Source organism: Lutjanus erythropterus, chromosome 20, assembly GCF_056507025.1.
Source record: "Lutjanus erythropterus isolate fLutEry1 chromosome 20, fLutEry1.hap2, whole genome shotgun sequence".
Classification (NCBI taxonomy): domain Eukaryota; kingdom Metazoa; phylum Chordata; class Actinopteri; order Lutjaniformes; family Lutjanidae; genus Lutjanus; species Lutjanus erythropterus.
In genome coordinates this window covers 20,795,510-20,817,900 of record NC_139336.1, presented here as the reverse complement: position 1 = coordinate 20,817,900, position 22,391 = coordinate 20,795,510, and the positions used below count along the sequence as shown (strand labels likewise).

General features: G+C 38.8%; 2 protein-coding genes across 3 annotated transcripts; one reads left to right on the top strand and one right to left on the bottom strand.

The window, feature by feature from the left end:
* Nucleotides 1–410: 410 nt before the first annotated feature.
* Nucleotides 411–10,289, bottom strand: LOC146308465 (3-hydroxy-3-methylglutaryl-coenzyme A reductase-like). Its single transcript, XM_084745409.1, has 19 exons — nt 10,061–10,289; nt 9,820–9,931; nt 9,613–9,700; nt 8,927–9,011; nt 8,696–8,801; nt 8,469–8,575; nt 7,645–7,764; nt 7,331–7,458; nt 6,488–6,774; nt 6,221–6,372; nt 5,928–6,122; nt 5,539–5,697; nt 5,279–5,436; nt 5,055–5,160; nt 3,641–3,811; nt 3,389–3,529; nt 3,114–3,272; nt 1,797–1,951; nt 411–1,708 (listed from the first exon to the last, which is right to left on the bottom strand). Exons 1-19 carry the CDS (start codon nt 10,220–10,222, stop codon nt 1,654–1,656), a joined length of 2,646 nt encoding a protein of 881 aa, XP_084601535.1. The 5' UTR covers nt 10,223–10,289; the 3' UTR covers nt 411–1,653.
* A 4,501-nt stretch (nt 10,290–14,790) lies between these two features.
* LOC146308464 (beta-1,3-galactosyl-O-glycosyl-glycoprotein beta-1,6-N-acetylglucosaminyltransferase 4-like) lies at nt 14,791–22,154 on the top strand. Of its 2 annotated transcripts, XM_084746548.1 has the most exons (2): nt 14,791–14,947; nt 20,554–22,154. In XM_084746548.1, exons 1-2 carry the CDS (start codon nt 14,890–14,892, stop codon nt 21,858–21,860), a joined length of 1,365 nt encoding a protein of 454 aa, XP_084602674.1. In that variant the 5' UTR covers nt 14,791–14,889; the 3' UTR covers nt 21,861–22,154. The 2 variants fall into 2 exon arrangements, with proteins under 2 accessions (XP_084602674.1, XP_084602673.1); XM_084746547.1 differs by lacking the exon at nt 14,791–14,947 and having other exon boundaries at nt 20,073–22,154.
* The last annotated feature ends 237 nt before the right edge of the window (nt 22,155–22,391 follow it).

Below are 22,391 nucleotides of genomic sequence, written 5' to 3'. Positions count from 1 at the left end.
GTTTCCATCTAAGACTTTTTAAAACGAGAACCCTATAAAAGTAAAAAACCCAGTAAAAATATGTAAAGTTACTTAGCAGCCAAGTTAGTTAGCCAGAGATGCTAATATTTACAGCTTATGTGAAGTAAGTAAATAAAGACAAAGTTTAATCCATTCCTCTTTAGGTTTTTTGAAAGGCTGCACACCACTTCAACATGTAGAGAAATGCAAAGCTCGACAAATGTGTGGTGCCCAGTTAGTTACTAATCTATGATTGGACAGCTGCTGTCTGGAGGAGGAGCTTAGTGAGGGGGTCAACTGGTTCAGAACCCAAAAAGTCAGTTGGAACCAGAAAAGAGCAGGTTTTCCTCTACAGGTCACTGTGCATTAACTAGAGCTGTCCGTTGATGATGCATCCTGAATTATGATGGTTCCACTCAAAACTAGTGGAAATGAAGCCTGGTTTGCTCGATATCACCAAGAACTTTGATTGGAAACAGTTCAAGAACCAGAGTTAATTTTGCGGAAACGGGGTATCTGACCAAAGCCTCTGTTGGCAGGTACTTTTTCCTTCCTGGAACCAGTAGCCACAGTCATTCTACAGTATACACAGTATACAGTAGCACCTTAAAGGGATAGTTCAGATTATTCAATGTGGGGTTGTATGAAGCACTTATCAGTAGTCAGTGTATTAGCTACAATTAGATGGAGGTCAGCACACATCCAGTTTGGAGAAGCAGAGATGAGTATTAGAATGAAAGCTAAGTAATGTACTGCTGTGGACAGGGACTTTTAGCCACTTAAAAAAGTTCCTGTGTACAGCAGCACGTTGCTTAACTTCTCTGCTGGTACTCCTTGCTGCTTCTCCAAAACAGGCACATGCTGACCTCCATCTACTGTAGCTAATACACTGACTATCAGTAAGTGCTTCATACAATCCTACATTAAATAATCTGAACTATCCCTTTAATTCAGGGAGGGTTGTTCAAGTGAAATCTTACAATACTGGTTCAGTACAACATACAGTCAGACAGAAAGTTGGCATTTTAAACTCAAGCAGATGTCGCATACAGCGCTAACAGTGCTATTACAAGCAAGCTTTGGCAAGTGCAAGGATCAGTGTCACAGAGAAACCCAGATGTTAACAGCTGTCTGAAGATGTCACTTCATGCATTTAAGATGGAAAACCAGACAGGAATAAAAGTGGAGGTTGTCTCTCTCCATAATATGACAAGATAAGCTGTTTGCTTTTGGCCGCACAACGAAGAGGCACAGGATACTTGTTGAAGACTTTGTGCAGCATGGCGGATTTGAACCAATCCAAACTCCATCAATTATTCATCGTTGTCTGAAAAATCAGTGCCAACAACAATGAGAGCTTCCAAAACACTCCTGCAGTGTTCACTTGCAGACAAATGGCACAAATAAATAACACTCAACCAAAAAAAGTCTCAATACAATCAGTCAGACGGCACACAAAGCAAGCACACCTCGGCTCTGGTCTTCAGCATGAGTTGGGTCAAGTTATTTTAACGTCCGAGTGTCCACCACCCACAGAACTCCCATCAGAACCACGTCATCAGGAGACAGTTCATTCTCTCAGCTCTCACAGTGAAGTTTTCTTCTGTTAGCTGGAGAGCTCCTTCAGTCTGACTCTCGAGACGACGCTTCATGTCATACAGCTGTCTCAGACTTTGACGACTGTGTTTCTGACTGGTTTGCTTTAGATCTGAGAGTGAGAAACAGAGCAGAGTCAGCGATCATGAGGAGCAGTAAAATGTTTATAAACCACAAAGGACATGAGTAAAATGTCTAACCTGTTGTGGGTCATGTGGCTCTTGACGAGGTGCCCGGCAGCTAGAGCCGCCATCAGGGAGAGTTCTCCTGCCAGCACGGTACCACAGACCACACGGGCCAGCTGACGGGCATTATTGCCAGGCTCATTGGAACTGGTGCCCTGGACGCCGAGCATCTGAAGACACAGAGGAGTTTTACATCAGGACTCTACCAATCAGAGGAGACTAATTATTTTCCTGTGAGTTCCTGGCTATATACATCAGCTCTGTGTTTTCTGTTTATATCACCGGCCCAAGTTTGTTTCCTTATTTATCAGCGACCTTAAAAAGCTCCTCCGATTCATCACACAGTCCCTGCAGGGTCATCACCCCCCCTCCCCTCTTCTAGCTCTCTACTTGCAGTGTCTGACTACCACATATCTGCAAATCACTTTACACTATACCAACTGAGATCATCAAGATTATGTCGTAAATTAGCACACTTCTTTTTGTGAATTTATGTTCAGGGCTGGGGTCAGTGTTGGGAGTGTTTGATAGACCTTATCTGCTAATTAATTTCCAGATTAATCAATTAATCATTAAGTCTATAAAAGGTCAAAAAAACAAAAAGCAGCAAATCCTTACATATGACTGAGACTGTTAATCTATTATCAAAATAGATGGCAACTAATTTTCTTCCATTGATTTACTGATTAATCAACTCACTGCTGCAGCTCTAATGGACCTGGAAACTTTAAATTTAATAATGACCCAACCATCTACTGTTAACATTAAAGTAAGCTCTCTGACGTTGCAGATATTGAGCATCAGTACTCACAGCTTTTCTTGTAAAATGTCCAGTGTGACTGGTAGAACTGGTGTTGTCACAAGTTTACTAACCGGTGGGAAAATTTTCTCACCATGATCTTCCTAATGCATAGATGGTGTCTTGACGACTGTAGCAACTTATTTAAGCTAAACATGTTGGATCAAAGGGTACCGTCAGTGATAAATTCAACACAGGCAGATATCACATTGTGATTCTGTTAGGGCTAACGTTTCCCAACAGTTATCACAGACGGTGATTCTGAAGGCTGAAATTAGGTGAGATCAAATTATCCAGACCCACCAGACAATCATGTACAATTTCTCCTCAATTTCCAAGACAACAAGATAAACCAAAAAAATGAGCTTTGGTATTGAGAAAATGAAATAATTAACTTGTGATCTCATTATAACAACATGAAAAAATAATAAAATAATTAAAAGCACTGCTGTTCTCGTCCTCCTTACAAAACAACAAAATAAACTACAACTACCCGTAAAAAGTGAAACAAAGTGGAGTACAGGTGATATTACCTGTAGACAGGCCTGCTGAGGCGGCAGGTTGGTGCCTCCTCCCACAGTGCCCAGCTCTATGGAGGGCATAGTGCAGGTGATGTACAGGTCCTCCCTGTCTGGACCAGTGGCCTCCATCTGAGTGATACAGTTGGAGCTCCCCACTGTCTGAGCCGGGTCCTGAAACAAAAAATATCACTCACTGAGTGTGGTGATGCACAGATAAATGTACTAACACTCCTTTCTAAATCATCTGTTTTTTTTTTTGTCAAACTGTGTATTGTTTCATCCATTACCTGTCCACATGCGATGTAGATGGCTGCTACAATGTTGGCAGCATGAGCATTAAAGCCTCCGATACTACCAGCCATGGCCGAGCCCACCAAGTTCTTATTGATGTTCAGCTCCACCAGAGCAGCTGTAGTGCTTTTCAACACCTACAGATACATGAATGGGTTGTTTTAGCAAGGAATAAACAGGAGAAATAAAGAAAAACTCTGAAACAAACTGAAATTTGATCCCTGATTTTTGGGTCGTGTTGTCTTTACCTCTCTGACCACCTTGCCGGGGATGGTGGCCTCGCACACAGCAGACTTCCCTCGGCCCATGATCCAATTTAAGGCAACAGACTTCTTGTCAGTGCAGTAGTTGCCACTGACTGCCAACACCTGCACATCTGGAAACTGCTGCTGGAGTCTGTGCAGAGCGTGCTCAGTCCCCTGAGAACACAAATCTAAAATTTAGACTTTCTATGTCACAGCCTTCAACACAGATCTGCTCAAAGTGTCTTAAAGGGACGTACCTAAATCCTAATCTGCTATTTGGGAAAGCACCATAGAGCAAAGGAAATAGATATTTTCCCTATTTATAGTTATTCATTATTATTCAGGGAATAGTAATTTCCAAAACTTAAAACATTTTTACACAAGTATTTAATTTTAATATTAGAATGATATTAATATAGATGTGTATTATAGGTATGTGAAGTGTAATACAATTAACACATCAACCAACATGAACACAGCATCACTGCAATTTAAGATTATTCCTTTTAACTGAAAGATATTTTTTATATCTTCACTGTAAATGCAAAAGAGAGTCTTTCTATTAATACTAAGTTCTTTTCAGTTTCTGATTGTTCAATGTCCCCCAGTTTAAGTGGTGGTGGGGTTCAGTTCATAAAACTTTGTTGTTAAAAAGGAGAAATGAGAAGTATAGTATGAAGATATGGAAATATGTTTCATATTTAATTATATGCCAATATTACACCAACCTAACTTTTTAAAGACACAACAGTTGCATTGCCAATGAATGTTAGGTTATATAATAAAACATTTGCCTGATTTAACTGGACTTCTGGTATAAAACACACCCACTTGTGGTCTTTTATCCAGTGAATACAGAGACAGATAATTTTGTTTTGTTGAACAGATACAAAGTGATGTCTCTGTTTACCTCCAGTGTCCCAACTGAACCAAATCCAGACATTCAAAACCAAAATAGTTTAAAAGAAAATGTGACACTATCATTGACTTTCATATTGTAAACAGCATCATAAATATGCAATGGGTTATGCAGTGATATAGTTAACCAAAAAGTAAACAGACCATCTTTTCTACATAAGAAAACCAACCAGGACACCGTTTCCCGGAGCCTTCGTAGCGCTACGTGCGTCCTAAGTTGTATTTTAAGGTCTCCCTTAAGGTTACGGGCTGTTTCCCAGAGTTGGGACACAGCACGTAGCGCTACGAAGGCTCTGGGAAACGGGGCCCTGTATGGTAATGTTTCCGTGGGTACAGTGAATAACCAAAGCTGCACAGACGGGGTGTGTTGATTTGTATAAGCCACAGTACCTAGCAACAATCTTCTGGTAAAAATTTGGCAACACAATAGCATACAGTCAGGCTGTGACAGTTGTATTTTAAATCAGTTGACTGAGGACAGGACAAGATCATCTCGTACCTTGGAGAGCATGTTCATGCCCATTGCGTCTCCTGTCTGAGACTGGAAGCGAATGTACAAGTTCCTCCCAGCTAAACCCACCAACAGCTTCTCCAGACGAGCAAACCTGCCAGGAGCAAATATTCATTAATGATCTGTATAGTTTTACAGATGTGACCAAAGGAAATGGAAAATATGTTCAATCATTCTGTAAAGTGTTTCTATGTCACAGTGTTTTCACTGACCTGCTGGTCTGGTCGAAAGCCTCTTTGATCAGGCTGAATCCGTCCGGGGTCTCAAGCCAGACCTTAACCTCTGCAGCCCGGCAGGCTGAGGGCAGCTTCACCACAGGACCCCTAGTCATCTGGTCAGCCAGGACCCTGCTACGGCAACCCCCACTCAGCTGGACAGGAAAGACAATAGAGTCAGCAAAGCATATGTGTGTGTGTGTGTGTGTGTGTGTGTATGTGTGTATAGATAAACAGAAAACACAGGACACACTTACAGAAAGTGCCCTGCATCCTCTGTTAGTGCTAGCTACTAGGCAGCCCTCTGTAGTCGCCATAGGAACGTAGAACTGCTTCTCGTCCAACAGAAGAGGACCAGCCACTCCCACTGGCACCGGCATGTAGCCAATGACGTTCTCACAGCAAGTTCCCATTACCTAGAGGACAAGAATACAAATTAATAATTAATACAGACTAAATAAAATGTTACAGAATGAAACGTCTTTCATATTGTAATTAAATGGGTTAGCGCTGCTGCTCCTCCAAAGCAGCAATCCTCAGGGAAACACTGTGATCGACTCTAAAACAGATCCCATTGAAGGTGAAAGTTATAATATACAATACAAAAAACAGATGACACAGTTAACAGATATGCATGTTGCCATACCTTAGAATAGTCATAGTCCTTGTAAGGCAGACAAGCCAAGGCTGAGTGAACAGGCAGTTTGGGTGACAGCATTTCCCTCCTGATGGCCACACCCCTTTCTGGGGTGTCGAGGACAGCTTCCAGTTTATAGTTCAGGATGTTACGTGAGGTTACGAGGTTCATCACTTCTTTATCGCTGAGAAAACGAGCACCCCTCTGGAAAGCAACAAGAGTAGCGTGAGTAGAGTGATAATTTCAGACAAGTCTGGAACAAAAGAGATCTTCTGCTTTGAACCTCTGCTCTGGCAGCTTACCTGAGGATCTGAGAGGATGGCCATACATTCCTCCAGCGTCCGGGCCTCTGAGCTACTTTGAGGAACACAAGGTGCTGGAGCAAGAGACTCCCCAAAACTTGAAACACATGGGTTGTTGTCCACTGAGGCTGCTGGAGGCTGAGTTGCCTCTGCTATAGAAGAAACAGGAGGAAGACAAACACCACATTAAGGAAAAAAGCAGTCACATCAGAGTTTTTGTTTTTTTCATCAGTGAGTAGAGATATTTTAAGGACCAATAAGTCTCACCACTCTCTCTGGTCACTGCATCAGCCTCAGGGGAATGTTTCTCGTCTGAGACAGCTGAGGAGGTGGGGTTGGTTGCTAAGGTACCGTTCATTATCTTCTGAGGTTTCAGAGGTGGGAAGTCCCTCCTGCAGCAGTCACCTGCCATCCTGGGCTTCTGAGCCGGAGAAGAGCTGATAATGGTGCTCTTGAGGGAGAGGGAGGACTCTGTCTCCGTTTGCTCAAAGAAGACATACTTAATAGCCAGGACCAGGGCGAGACCGAGAGTTATCACCTGCTCCAGGTCCATACTGGTAGAGACAAAGTCACAATCATCAGTAAGTTCCTGCACCAGAGTCAACAACAGGCAAATGTATTTATGGAATGAGCAATTGACCCTTCGCTGAGCTCCGCCCTCCTAAGTTACTGCTGCGACTACGGGTGTCACAATTTCAATATTAAGTCAAAAATCTATTGAAAGTAAAAAGATACACCCCCGACATAGCAAATCACAATTTAAGTCCTGATGGGAATAAGTCGTGAGTTTGTTAACACTGTGGTATCTAACACAAGTTTGGCAGGAAGCATTAATTAGCTGGACATGCTAATGGTCAAATCTTATATTAGAGCAAATAAAGAAAAAGTTTAAGCCATCCCATGTGTTTGCTCTTGTGTTTTATGTTTTTGAAAGACTACAAAAATAGACCATTATCCAAATTAATGTGACACCAAGTACTACTATTCTTATAGCCCCATGCAGAGTGCTTCAACATGTAGAGAAATTCAAAGATTGACAGGTCTGCAATTTACGTTCGCAATTTAGAGGAGGGGCTCAGTGAAGGGGCTCTCCTTGTTTACTGCTTTTACCTGGTGAGCTTCAGAGGTGACCCACCAGACTCATGTCCCTTGACTATGCGCCCCTCCACAGTGCGATTGTGACCAGGATTCTCAGCTGCAAGTCGAGTGTGAGCATGAACCAAGGCCAGACCCAGAGACTGAAGAGGACATCATGGAATAGATATCTCAGTTATATTTACAGGCTTCACCAATGTTACTTTCTGAAAATTCACCTTCAGACAGATGTTTTAAAACAGCATGAACAGTTTAACAATCAACTCTGCGCCACGTTTTCAAATGTATTGTTGATTTCTGTGGTTACAGAGCCAAATACAGTTTCTCACCATGATGATTTTCACCCTCTGGGTCACTGGATTGGGCTTGTTGTCCTCTTCTTCAGCCAGCACACGGGCAAAGTGGCTCAGTTGCCAGATTGGACGGCCTTCACGGTTTTCCCTGGACAGCTGCGCACACAAATATGCATAATTACACACACAAAGTCATCATTAGATGCAATAAACTCATTCCCATATAGGCCAGGGCAATACAACAATAGTTATACTTATCTGCAATAGACAACAGGAAATTGTTCACTAAATAGTTTAATAATTTCACTTAAATGCATTAAATGTAAACCACCATGAAAGCATGTGATGAACACACCCTGAATCATAAATAGCCTATGATATCCCTTGATAATGGTGTGTAATATCACATCTGTCATATAACAGGCGTGTTGTTCAGTTGCACCACCAACATGTGACACAACAACACAAACAGTGTGGAAACTGTTCATAAAAAAAGGATGGGTCAGCTCGCCAGTATGGCAGTCTTTTGGAGGTCTTCTGAAAGTCTATCAGGTCTATGACCTGTGTGTCTTGATAAATAACTGGTTAAATTAAAAAATAAAGTGGTTAAATTCAACCTTTTTTCAGCTGGTCTTTATTAAAAATAATTCATTAAAAATTAACAATACAGACTGAAATTAAAATACAACGTAGCATACCAGCCATTATATTGCACTTGATACCATGTGTTGTTGTTTTTTTTTTATGTAAATGACAGTTATAAAAATAATGATCTGTTAATCAAAATTACAAAATGTTTAATTATATTTCCCAGTCCTATTTCAGCATTACAATTCTGAAATGTTACATATCATCCTCACCTCCAGGACCAGGGAGACACACGCAGGGAAAAAGGTCATGAAGACAAAGTAATTGGCCAGGACAGACATACAGCCAAAACAACACATGATCTCTAACTGTGGCACACCTGAAAAACAATATAAAATAGATTTAAAATTCTGCTCAATCACATTTGTTACTGAGTATTAAATATTCAGAAAACTGCTGTCACTGTTTTGGAATAAAAAGACATAACAAGATTTCTTACCTGACATGGTGCCAACCCCAATGACCAGACACTCAACAAGAGCATCCAGGGTGAAGGTAGGCCCCAGGATGGCCATACCCTGGGAGATGTTCTCCCTCACCTCCTCCTACACACAAGACACAGAGGCACAGCACAAGTCAGTGACACCTCATTTACACTCTTCATATGAATAAACAGATCTTATCTCAGTGACATTTCACACATACACCAAACGAAAGTTTGTGACATTACCTGAGAGTTTGAGCTGAGGGCAAATTTGGCCAATGCACAGGCTTTGGAGAGATCAATGAGCAGGAGAAAGAACGGCAGGGCTTCACTGCAGGGAAAAGACACAAATGCCAATGAGGGAAAAATTGTGTCATATTTCACTGCAGCCTTTGTCCACATTGTTGAAAAGTCAAATAGTTCCAAAAGTGACACTGAAATTTGTATGGGTCAAAGTGTACGCTTTAAAGGATAATTCTGGTATTTTGACTTGGGCCCACTATTTTTTTTTTAAGATTTTGAGGCCTAAATGGCAAAATGGTATAAAGTTTTTGGAATTGGTCCAGCATATTCCTATGCATTTTCTATTTCAAATTTCCAGATTTTTCCAAACTAAAACTTTCAGACTTCTCAGTAGACTTTTCACACATGCACACTCTGGTGTATTTTTCTGTTAGTGTATGTTTGTGTAACTTATATTATGTTATTGTTTTGGTTCTTTGTTCTGATTTGCCCAGGGAATACAGATGTGAATTAGCTTTAAGCTAGAATCAAATGAGGTCCATTAAATGGTGACATTTATGTTTTACACTGTACATGTTTCCTTTTAAATAATAAATAATAAGCTTAAAGTTAAACTGTTAAAAACTGGTGTTGTCTTAGTAAGTACATGTTATTGTGTTTTACTTAAGGAATAGTACTGGAATACTTACTTAAGACCTGTAAGCTCTTTCCCAAAGAAGTGGATAACAACTGTACTGAAAACAAAGCTGGAAAATACTGTGAATAACCCCGCAATACCTGTAGGGAGAGAAAGAACAGAATGTTGACAGTTTATACACACACACACACACACACACAATATATATATATATGGGTGATACATGAAGCAGAACAAGCCTACATGCCATCATACTGACCCAGTATATATTTGGATCCCAGTTGTCGCAGATTCTTGAACTGGAAATAGATGTAAACGATGGCCATACAGCGTGTGACTGTTAGAATGATTATATCACTGCTGTGGATTTTCTATGAGGAAACAGACACAGACATGCCTTCTTGTTAACACTACTTGTCTTGAGCAACACATTTTCCTTGCCGGCAATTGACATGACCTGCCACACTCACACCAGCTTCCTCTCAGGCAGACACACTCACCTCCTCGACTTTGGGGCACTCATTCCACCTGCACATCTGGCTGCTGGTTGCCAGACTGTTCATAGACATCAGGCAGACGGTGAGAGCAAGGGTGCCCACTATTACCTCCCACGGGTGGGAGGCCACCAACAGGCCATGGAGCCTAAACAGGCGGGCCAACATGATCTCAGGATGCCTTCCTGCTTTGTAAGGTCACAGCCTCACCTGTATTGAAAACGAATGAGAACATCATTCCATCATTCCCAATAGCAGGAAAAGATGTAATGTAGTTAAAGGTACAGTAAGTGACTCTAAAGACATATAGTTGATTGTTCAGTCTTATTGCCAGGTCATCAAATACTGATGTTTTGGGAATGAGACTCGAAATCAACTGTTTTACAAGCTTAAATTAATGTCCAACTTTTTTGATATTTGATTGCTTATTCTCAATCATTTTTTCAAATAAAAAATGTCCAAATTCTCTGATCCACAGCTTATCACATCTGGATATTTTCTGGTCTGATTACTCCTCTATGACAGTAAACGGAATATCTTCAGGTTGAGGTCACAAAAAGAGATTTCGGCCTTGGAAACCATGATCAACATTTTTTACATTTTCTGACATTTTGTGGGCTACACAACTAATAAATCAATCAATGGAAAGTTAATCTAGATTTAAAATAATAATTAGTTGCAGTTCTAGTCAGAACTATGGAATATTCAATCAACCTTCTTTGCTTACTACATCTTACACTACTGTCATATCTATGCATAAACTACAGGTTATATGAATTTCTTTTTAAACTATAAAAATGTAACTTCATCAATTATGTGATTGGTATTTCCTAAGAGACGAAGGTAATAATCGTTAATGTATTGGGTGAGTATAATCTATTTTGCACGTACCTTTAACTGTTGCCCGATACAGGCCAAAAATTAACTGCCTACCCCACCTTTAATTTGCAAGTGTGTGACATAGTAGCTCTCGTGACTGATTGTAACTGCTGTGCAAGATGGGATAATGCAAACCTAAGCCTAACATCTGTCTCTGTGTGTGTTTATCTGTTTGCACTGTTTTATGAATTTTCACTGTTTTATTAACCAGCTAGTCCTGCTTAACATTCTTTTATTCCTTAAATACTTCTGTAACTGAAACTGAAATTTCCCTGTGGGTACAAGTAGCAAGCTACCTATATTATTGCAATCTAGCTAGTTTCTCCTTCATGGCTAACAGGCTGCCGTGAAAGATACGCTTTTAGCTCAAAAACTGCAGACTCACTCAGATGTTCTCTTTAACATGTATAAAGACAGACATATCTGCGTTTAAGAGGAAGGGTGGGACTCGTAGCTCACAGATGTAGGCTGACAGTTACAGTTTCCTTTGAGGTTAGCACTAGCTTCATTATCAGCACTTACCGAAAGAGGCTACTGGTAGCATTCGTTAGCATTAGCTACATTAGCTGTCACACCCCGGACTAGTTTACACAGCCCGCCGCCACCAAGGTCATTTATTCCCCCTCTGTTTTAACACGTTTATGGTTACTGTGTAATAAAATATATCAAAGTAACGTACTTCCAAATTAAAGCTTCCCCGCGGTCAGAGGGTCCTTCTCATGATGATACAGCTCCGTATACAAATCGCTTGGCTACTTCATCCTGATGTAACGAAACCAACATGGCGAAGCGGAAATCCCAACGTCATGTTAACGTCAGACAAGCTACGTCACGGCGCGTGCTGAAAGCTGAGGTGAAGTGGAGGTGACGGCTGCACAACGCAACCTGAAGCCGTGCCCCATCTTTTTTTTAGCATTGTCAGTACTATAGAATATTATGATCAGCGAATATTTATTGCAAATGGATATTATTAGGAGAATTACAATTTTAAAAATAACGAACGAATACCACGCACAGTGCGCACAAAGTTAAACCTAAATATAAAAAGGTTGTATGTAGTTTTTTGGTAGAAAAATGCACTGAGGTTGGAGAGTTGACACAGAATAAGAAAAAAAATTAACAATTTTGACCGCTTGAAAAGTTGTAAAAAATCTGTGAAGTTGTCAAAAAATAAATACTCAAGTCAAGAGTACAAGTACCTTCAACCTCGACTTAATTACAGCAGTAAAGTACTTGTATTTCGTTATATCTCACGTCTGCCAGTGCGCAGACATACTGACAAAGGATAGCTGAAAATAACCCATAAATGCTGGACTCTCCACTCACTAATACCGTGTCATCCTGCTGCAGGTAGAATTTACATATTTCAGACATATGCAAATCACGCCTGTTTGTTTTACCACAGAGAAACAAGCTCTGTGCTCTTTGTGGTATCTTGGCATTTCGATCCTCTCAGTTCAGTTTAATCAGTGTCCTATTAGCCTTCTGTACACAGAAAGTAGAGATCAGGTGGTTCCACAGTGCAGTCTCATACAGTACCATGTTGTTCTTGTTGCAAAACACACAAAACAGCATTTGGATTTGTTTTATTATGAAAAAAATATAGCACCTGTTTTATCTTTACAGTCTCCACATTTGACTGTCATACTGACCTACAAGGATGAAACAAACAAGGAAATGTATTTATCATTTACAACAACATTATATAATGACAACCTGACAGGGTCTCTAATTGCTGACATCTGCTGAGTCAAAAATGACCTGCATTGACTGCTAACTTCAAGTGCAATTGTTGGGTAAATTTATTTTGACATTGGGTTAAACGTGTTTTTCTGTTCTCTCCTTTTTTAAAATGGTCTTTTAATGTATCTGCTAGAGGAAGTAAATACCTAAACCTGACAACATATGTCATATGAACTGTGAATTTCATAAGGTTGATAACTTTTCTCTCTCAAACAAATAATGACTTATACTAAAATGTTATTTTCAAACTGCTATTTTCTATCTCTCTACCTCTATCTCTATCTCTACAGTATCTATTATTGCATATAAAAACGTATAAATATGTAAATTTTCACTCTAAGTTAATCTCAACATGACATTTTAGCTTTAATGTTTTAAGGAAAAAAAAGATTGCATCATGTAATTCAATAGAGTAATGATTGATTCACAAATAAATTATCTTATGTACTGACTGAAACAAACTTTTTCCACACGATTTTACTACAAAATTTGGTACACAATATTAAGTAATTCTACATTGTTTCACTAAAATAAATGTTCATATTTAAATATAAGTAACATTATGAATGTTATTCTTGCAATAACTTTTTCCAAAATTAGCAAATGTGTGACTCTGTGAATAGTTGGATTTTGTACTCAGAGGCACGTGGCTGCATGCAGTACCCTGGTGATCCACCAGAGGGCAGTAGACATGTCTCAAATTGCATCCAATGGGTTTTTCAGGAATGTATATTGATCTTATTGTTGTAGAGGTCTCAGAAACTTCTGTATCAAAACTCTGTATCAGAACTATGCCAAGTTCTTGTTAATTCCTACAGAGGAGAAATGAAATGAATGAAAGGCAAAAAAGCAAGTTTATTTATATAGCACCATTCAGCCACAAGGCAATTCAAGGTGCTTTACCAGAACTTAGAAATACATTAAAATAAAAAAATTAAAGGAACATTAAAATTGCTCTTGAGCATCCTGACTGGATATATCACAAACTGGCATGGGATGTGCTCGGCCCAGGACAGGAAAACTGTAAAACAGGTCATTAAAATGACTCAGAACGTCATTTGTACTCATCTATTAAGCTAGGGTTTAACTTTTACAATAGACAGTTAAGGGACAAACTCAACCCAAGTGAGGCGTGTCCTCATTCTTTCACTCCAGTTCATAAGCCACCAACAAGTTTTTCTTGAAAGAGAAGAAATACAGTTTTCTCTGCTGAGCCATGGTGAGCATGTAAGAGTTATGTTTGGGTACTTTTCACTAGCTATTATACAAAGTAATATTTTGATAACTTTTTAGCTAGCTAGCAAAACCATGCAATGTTTAAGGAATACAAATCAGCCAAAAGTTAAGTTCCCCCCTCTTTTATACTTACTAGGTTCTGACAGCACTCAAATTTCACATTTAAAAATTTATTTTAATTTGGGCAAGCAAGGATCTCCATATCAATTAAACTCTGTTTAATTTAGGTTGAATCACTAAACTTGGTTTTGTTAGACTGTGACTGGATTTGAAGTGTGCAACAGAGCTCTGTCTCATTTCAAATCTTAATTTTCTCATTTGCTCAGCTCCGTTTTGAACTAACCTTAGATCAGGCTTTGGTGCAGCTCAGTGTGACAGGTTTTGCTGAGCCTTAGTCACATCCCACTGACTGGAACTATGACAAAAAAAAAAAGAAAAGGAATTCTACTTTGCAACATCAGAACAAAACTTTGTCTTGGGTTTGTACTGTGCCACAGTTTTCACTTAGGATCTACTTTTAGTGAGTTCAGATGACTCGAGGCACGGGGTTTTCATTCATCCACTTTAATCAGCTGTTGGGGGGGGGGGGGGTATCTGTAACTTGCGCACAGATTCAGTGTTTTCAGATTCACTCTACATTCACTTTAACATCCCACAACATGAAATACTGGTCTCTTTTATGAAAATCGCTGGTGACACATGACACGACGGACAACATTTTTGCAGGTCTTATCCGTAATTAGTGCATCTCGTAGTTTCCACGAGCCCCTCCCTCTTTCCGGGTTATTTGCGAGAGCGCAGAGCGGTCCTCCTCTCACACTCTCAACACACAAGACACAGGGGGACAGGTTGAAAGCTGTCCTTAAGCGCGTGTTGTACTTATTTTAGCTTCACTATTCTTTTGATAGCCACGTGGTAAATCCAGTCTGCGATGCGATTAATTAACGGAGAGCTGGTTCCAGTTGTCAATACAGTAGATGTCGCACCGCTCGTGCGTAAAAGATGAACTGTCAACTCTCTTCTTATTTCTCCTAACATCGGTAAATTTCCTCTCAAGTTTTTACTTTAAAGAGTGGTTCATTATTATATTTCAAAACAGAAACAGGTGTGTGAAATCTGAATTTATTCTCGTTTTTACAACTTAAAGGGTGTGACTTGGTGGTAACGGTGTGGAAGGCGTCGGGCTGACCAATACCCGCTTATGGAACAAGGTGAGTGTTTTTACTTGTTATATACTATTAAACTACTATAAATAAATATTATACAGTAGGCTGTTTAGAATAGGAGTCGAGGAAGCGTAATTCTTACCATTTTTTAAAGGTGGATCAAAATGTAGCAATGGAAGAAGAGGGGGATCTGGCAACTATTTTTTAGCTATATGGGCACCTATTCTGATGTTATAGGCTACAATATGAGTTGCTGAGCAACAACGCAAGAAGTTTGGGTGCAGATTGGATAACGAGGGGTGAACAAAATAAAATGGCACCACCTGTGTGCTGTGGGACACCAACATGGTGAAAAAAAATCGCCATCATAATAAGAACACACAGGGAACTATAGAAGTACTTAAAGGCACTCATAGACCAAATAATTTTCTTGTATGTAGGGCAGCCATATGGCACTGCATTGTGTTTGTCCAGAGGAAGGGGACTTTACCACCTTTTCTCCATTAGAAGAGAGCCTTAGAGGGAACTTTATTGCTTTTTTTTATCTAACATATGAGCATCCAAGGAGGGATCAAAAGGAATAGAAAATAATATAATCTACTGAGAATACTTTTGGATTGCTTCAAAATCAAAAATTGGAAATATTTCACCTTATACTAAAAAATGGATGCAGCCATAGTCCACAAATATTAATATTCAGTTTCAACAGTTTCACTTCAAAGAAAATGCATTTTGCATAGTCAGCATTTACAGTTGGTCAAATCAAATTACCACGGAAAAAATGTATGAGAAACGCTTTAACAACATGTTCATCAGACGTTCTCAATGTAAATAAAATAAAATATCATAACAAACAAAGTAACTAACAAAACTAGTAACCTGAGAGGAGTTACTTACTTTGATATACAGTAGTCTTTTGGTTTTGGACTGTTAGTTTGACAAAAGAAGCAATTTGAAGACGTCGCTTTGGACTCTTTGGATTTTACACAGCCACAGAGATATGTGAGGAAAGGACACAAGGAAAAATAGGCAATACAGTACAGTACAGTTAAAAAAAAGAATAGAGACAACAACAATACTTATACAAGCACTGGCGTGAGAACACTTGCATCAATAAGCCTAGTAAGTATAAACTAAAGTATATAGGATGTAAGAAGGAAAAGAGGCGTAAAACAGACGGTGCAACTTTAATAGACTTTACTATAACTTTAATAAACAATTAATCATGAAAGTAACCTGCAGATTAATTGATAATGAAAATAATCTTCACTTGCAGCAAGAAACAAATCAAACAGTCCAAGGCAGAGAGGCAGGGACTGACCTATATGTTACCTGGTGTACTGAAAAGCAAACCTACGTAAAGGGCATGACATTGTATAGCTGACTTTAGAGGCATGAGGTGCTGCAGGTTTAACTGGATTGACAGTGTTCCTACACAGGTACATTGTTGCCATGGAGAACAGGAAGTAGAGCAGTTTCCTTATGATGTCTACTCACTGAACGCAGCTCATCTGACAAACAGGTCATCTACCAGCCAGAGCGGCCATAGAGGATGATCAATTTGATGTCCTGTCACAGTTAAGAACATGGTAGCAGGGCTGCACAATTAATTGAAATTTTATCAAAATTGCAGTATGGCTTTCTGCAATTTTAAAGTCGTAAGAGGTGCAATATTTGTTAAAGGTTAAATATGAGTCACAAACTTTTGAATTAATGAATGTTGTGAGGCAGAGATGTCCTTTCCTACAAATCACATTCTACAGACTTTAAAAAACATCGTCACACCATAATCTTTTAAACATGATTTTCAACCAAAATAAGAATAATGATATAAATATTATTATTACCTCCAGTATCGCAAATCATATCGTAATTGCAAAATCAGTCAAAATAATTGCTTTGAGATATTTTCTTCAAAATCATTCAGTCCTACCTGGTAGTTAAAAATACTTCCTGTACAATTTCTCTTTCAGCTCCCAGATTGTTACCTCCTCATTCTCATTCAGCTGCACATCTTGTTCTTGAATCAGTTCCAGTGGTGGAGGAAATGTTCAGATCCTTTACTTCTGTAAGAGTACTGATATCACTCTGTGGTATCAATGCTTTGAACATGCAATTTCAGTAAAAATGTCTAAGTATAATCAGGAAAATGTACTTAAAGTAGTCATGTAGAAAAATGTCCCCTGTGACTCCTATTATATTTCATATCATTAGTTGACTCGTGCATTAATGTAAAAGAAGGATTGGTTGGTTGAGGTGGAGCTCATTTTGAACTATTTTGTATAGAGCTGCAACTAAAGATTATTTTCATCATGGATAAATCTGCTGATTATTTTCTCCAATAATCGATTGATTGTTTGTTATAATTATGAAAATAGTGAGAAATTTAATCACAATTACCCAGAGCCCAAAGTGACACCTTCACAATATTTGTTTTGTCCAACCAACAGTCCTCACAATTGTTAAAAAATATATTAGAGCTGCAACAATTAATCAATTAAGTGATTATTAATCAATTATTAAAAACTATTTTGAGAATTGATTAATCAGTTTGAGTAACTTTTTAAAGGAAAAAAGTCAAAATTCTCAAATTCCAGCCTCTTAAATGTGAATATTTTCTGGTTTCTTTACTCCTCTCTGACAGTAAACTGAAAATCTCTTGGCTGTGAGTGAAACAAAACATTTAAGAGCACCATCTTAGGTTTTGGGAAACACTGATCGACATTTTTCACCACGACTATGAAAATAATTGTTAGTTGCACACCTAAAATATATTAGAATTAATTCAACTGATTTAAAGGACAAGCAGCAAATATCCACATTTGCTGCTTTATTGCTTTTTATCTAACATATGAGCATCCAAGAAGGGATCAAAAGGTATAGAAAATAATATAATCTACTGAGAATACTTTTGGATTACTTCAAAATCAAAAATTGGAAATATGTCGCCTTATACTAAAAAATGGATGCAGCCATAGTCCACAAATATTCATATTCTATCCCCTTTCTTAAAAAATCTCAAATAGTTTCAATGCAAATAAAATGCATTTTGCATAGTCAACATTTATAGTTGGTCAAATCATTGGTCAAATGAGAAGCACTTATACAACATGTCCATCAGACGTTCTCAATGTAAATAAAATAAAATAAAAAAAACAAAACAAAGTAACTAACAAAACTAGTAACCTGAGAGGAGTTACTTACTTTGATTTACAGTAGAACAGAATAATTGTGTAAATTTATACATTTTTTCAAATATAATATGGGTTAATTATTGTAATCTGATTATGTAATCCTAATTACATGTAATCTGTCACGACCCAACTCTGACTACTTACTGGTAAAGTAACTAAGTACACTTACTCAAGTACTGTACCCAACATAAAAGTTTGGAATTTACTTGAGTATATCCATTTTCCACTACTTTATACCTCTACTCCACCACAGTTCAGAGGCAAACATTGTTCTTTTTATGTACTTCAGTTCAGTAAGATAGGATCAAATATAAAATAAAATAATTAGACTTATTCTGGAGAATTGGGACAAAGCTGTATTTTGGGGGGACTTTGATTTTTACTCTTCAATTATGCTGGGAAAATATATTTTAAAAGATCAAACTCTTTTAAACCTTGTAACAGGCTAACCTCGTATTAAAGTTTTTATTAAATGTAGACATCAACTCCATCAGATGGGAAATCTCTGAGTTCTTCCTCCACCATTTCTACTTATCTACTTACCTTCTTAAATGTGAGGATTTGCTTCTTTTCTTTCTCATTTATGACTGTAAATTAAGAGTCTTTTGGTTTTGGACTGTTAGTTTGACAAAAGAAGGGGGGTGGGATTTTAGTGTCACAGCCACAGAGATATGTGAGGAAAGGACACAGTAGTAAATAAGGAAAAAATAGACAATACAGTAATACAATACAGTACAGTTACACAACAATAAATACAAACAATACTTACACAAGCACTGGTGTGAGAACACTTGCATCAATAAGCCCAGTAAGTATAAACTAAAGTATATAGTTGATAATGAAAATAATCTTCACTTGCAGCAAGAAACAAATCAAACAGTCCAGCAGGAACAGGAAGAACAGGAAGGGAGTTGCATGGAGAACAGGAAGCAAACAGTTCCTGTAAGATGTCTATTCACTAAACATAGCTAATGTGAAAGACCAGCCACCTACCAGCCAGAGCAGCCATAGAGGATGATCAATTTGTTATTATTGTTGTCATTATTATTTTAGAAGATTTTCGTATACTGTGCAGAAGTCTGTCACTAAAACTGTCAGATAAATGCAGTGAAGTAAAAAGTACAATATTTTCCTCTGAAATGTAAAGAAGGCACATCTAAAAAGAAATCCAAATGAAAGTTTTAGTGTATGCTATATTTTATAATATATTCGCCGCCTTACCTTGTGTCAGGCAGCCTTCTCTGATGAGAAACTGCTGTTAAATAACCCAGTTAATTACCAATCACAACATAACAGAGTGACACCTTACAAATATAATTTTTCCTCAAAAAGTCCTCAAAAATTAACTGTACCCGTGACACTCTTTAATTCATCATCAACATTTCACCATGAAAACATGTTTTATTTTTATGTTTTTTTTTATCTGTATTTATTATGTAATCATCCAAATGCTGTATATAGTATATAGAAACTGTAATATATAGTATAACATCTGTGAGCATGTAACAGTAGTTTCCTGTAAGAAAACAGCAGAGTAAAGCTATGAAAATAGTTCAACTATAGCATACACTTAAACTGATATAGATTTTTCAGTCCCATCAGAATTTTTATGGGCTGTTTTGGGGATTGTTGCAGCTTAAAATGCCTAATTTCCCTGCAGCTTTTTTTTTTTTTTAATTGCAATGCACTTTGGGATGTTTTTAGGTGTTTCATGCAATTAAGTTGTGGAAGGACATGAAAAAGTAGCAAATTTTGTTACGGTGAGAATAAAAAAAACACATTTTGTTCAAAGTCTTCTCAGTACCCTTACCTAAAAGGCTTGAGATTACAAAAATTCTAACAACATCATCTTTATTTGTAAATGAAGAAGTGCACCTGGGGGTATTCCACAAAGAAGCAAAAATCTTTTTGGAGCAAGCACAAAATTATAGAATATATAATATTTATAAGTGTACAGAACATTAATAAATGGCAATGACCATGGCAAAACTTGTATTCTTTGACAGACAACTGAGATCTACTTCAGATATTATAATGACTATTATAAGTGCCTCATACAATCCCACTGCAATAATCTGAACTGCTCCTTGAGTTAGATTCCACCACTAATTGGTATGTACTGTGCTTTTTATCTGTTAGTCCAAATAATTGCGCTGAGAAGACCGGCAGGTTATGTTGCAGGCTGGAATCTAATCCACACACTCACTCACTAACGGCTATGTTAATGAAAACCCACAGTTAGTTTTGGTTTCTGTTCCCCCTCAATGTGCTTTCTCTCACCACAGGATGAATACAAGATGTTCTTTGCTCAGACTGAGAAGAAAGTTCCTCCCTTCACTCCTGTCGCTGCTGACACTCTGTGTCCTGCTTTTAATCAGCGTCAAGTTCAGCTTCGTCACTCAACCTTTACCTCCACCAGTGGTCTCAAATGAGATTCAGACATTCCACAAATACAACATTAACTGCTCGGCTATTTATGAAATGGACCCGGTGGAGGTGGGTAAATCTCTTGTCATCAGGAGGAAGCATGTTGTGAAAGACACGGACGAAAGTCTGGTTAACCTCACTTTAAACTGCTCATTATTTATCAGCGTCAGAGGTTATGATGACGTGTGTGTCTCAGAGGAGGAGAAAGACTTTCCACTTGCTTATTCACTGGTGGTGCATAAGTCTGCATGGATGGTGGAGAGACTCATCAGGGCGCTGTACTCGCCCACTAATATCTTCTGTATCCACTATGATCAGAAGTCTTCAGCTCAGTTTATCGCAGCCATAAAGGGTATAGCCCGCTGTTTACCCAATGTCTTCATTGCCTCCAAGCTAGAGTCCGTCTTTTATGCAAGCATCAGTCGATTGAAAGCTGATCTCAACTGTCTCTCGGATCTTTTAAAGTCAGAAGTGAAGTGGAAGTATGTCATCAACCTCTGTGGGCAGGATTTCCCCCTCAGGTCCAACATCGAGCTGGTGTCAGAGCTGAAGAACCTAAACGGTGAGAACATGTTGGAGACGAGCCGACCCACTGACGTGAAGAAGGAGAGGTTCAGCTTTCACTACGAGCTGCAAGATGCTAGCTTTGAGTATCAAAAACTGCCGGTAAAAACGCAGCAGGCAAAGTCTCCGCCACCGCACGGTATTGAGGTGTTCATTGGCAATGCTTACTTTGTTTTGTCACGGGATTTCATTGTGTACATGGACTCCTCAGCCAAGGTTAAAGATTTTCTGGCCTGGTCAGAGGACACGTATTCCCCTGACGAACACTTCTGGGCCACGCTAGTGCGACTGGAGGGCGTACCTGGGGAGGTGCCGCGATCCCAGCCTGATATCACGGACCTGATGAGTAAGACCAGGCTGGTGAAGTGGCACTACCTGGAGGAGAGGCTGTACCCATCATGCACAGGGGAACACGTCCGCAGCGTTTGTATTTACGGTGCAGCGGAGTTGCATTGGTTGCTTAACTATGGTCACTGGTTCGCGAATAAGTTTGACCCCAAAGTGGACCCTGTCCTCATTCAGTGCCTTGAGGAGAAGCTGGAGGAAAAACAACAGTTATTCCACTCAGTGACATGGACTGCGTGTCGTAAAGGCTAACCAAAAGCTACAATATGACCAGTCAATCAATTGTTTATTTGATCAACAGAAAATTAATCTGTAACAATTGATGTATCGTTTAAGTCAGTGGTTCCCAACCTCTTTCCCTTGGAGCCCTCCCTACTTTTATCTAAGAAAAGCTGAGCGTGCATCATCATACACACCAAAAGAATAAGTGATCAATTCCAAAGCTTTACTGTCCCAAAAAAATAATTAATTCATTAATTAATAATGACTGTTTCCATTCCTTTCCTTTGGTAAATGCGTCAATGGCTCAACATTTTTGTTTTTAACAACTCAGCAGAGTAGTTTGGACAAATTACTCAACCCCAGTATTTGAGTTAAAGTATATATTACTCAGCTACAAGTGAAAGTCATCACTGTCCACCATTGCAAAAGAACAATAATGATACATTATCACAGAGCTGGAGAGGTCACAGAGAGGGCTCACTGAGGACCCTACACAGCGAATTTCTGGAGTGAAAAATCTGGAGTGAAAAAGGGTTTTGGCCAATATGAGGTCAAACTTCT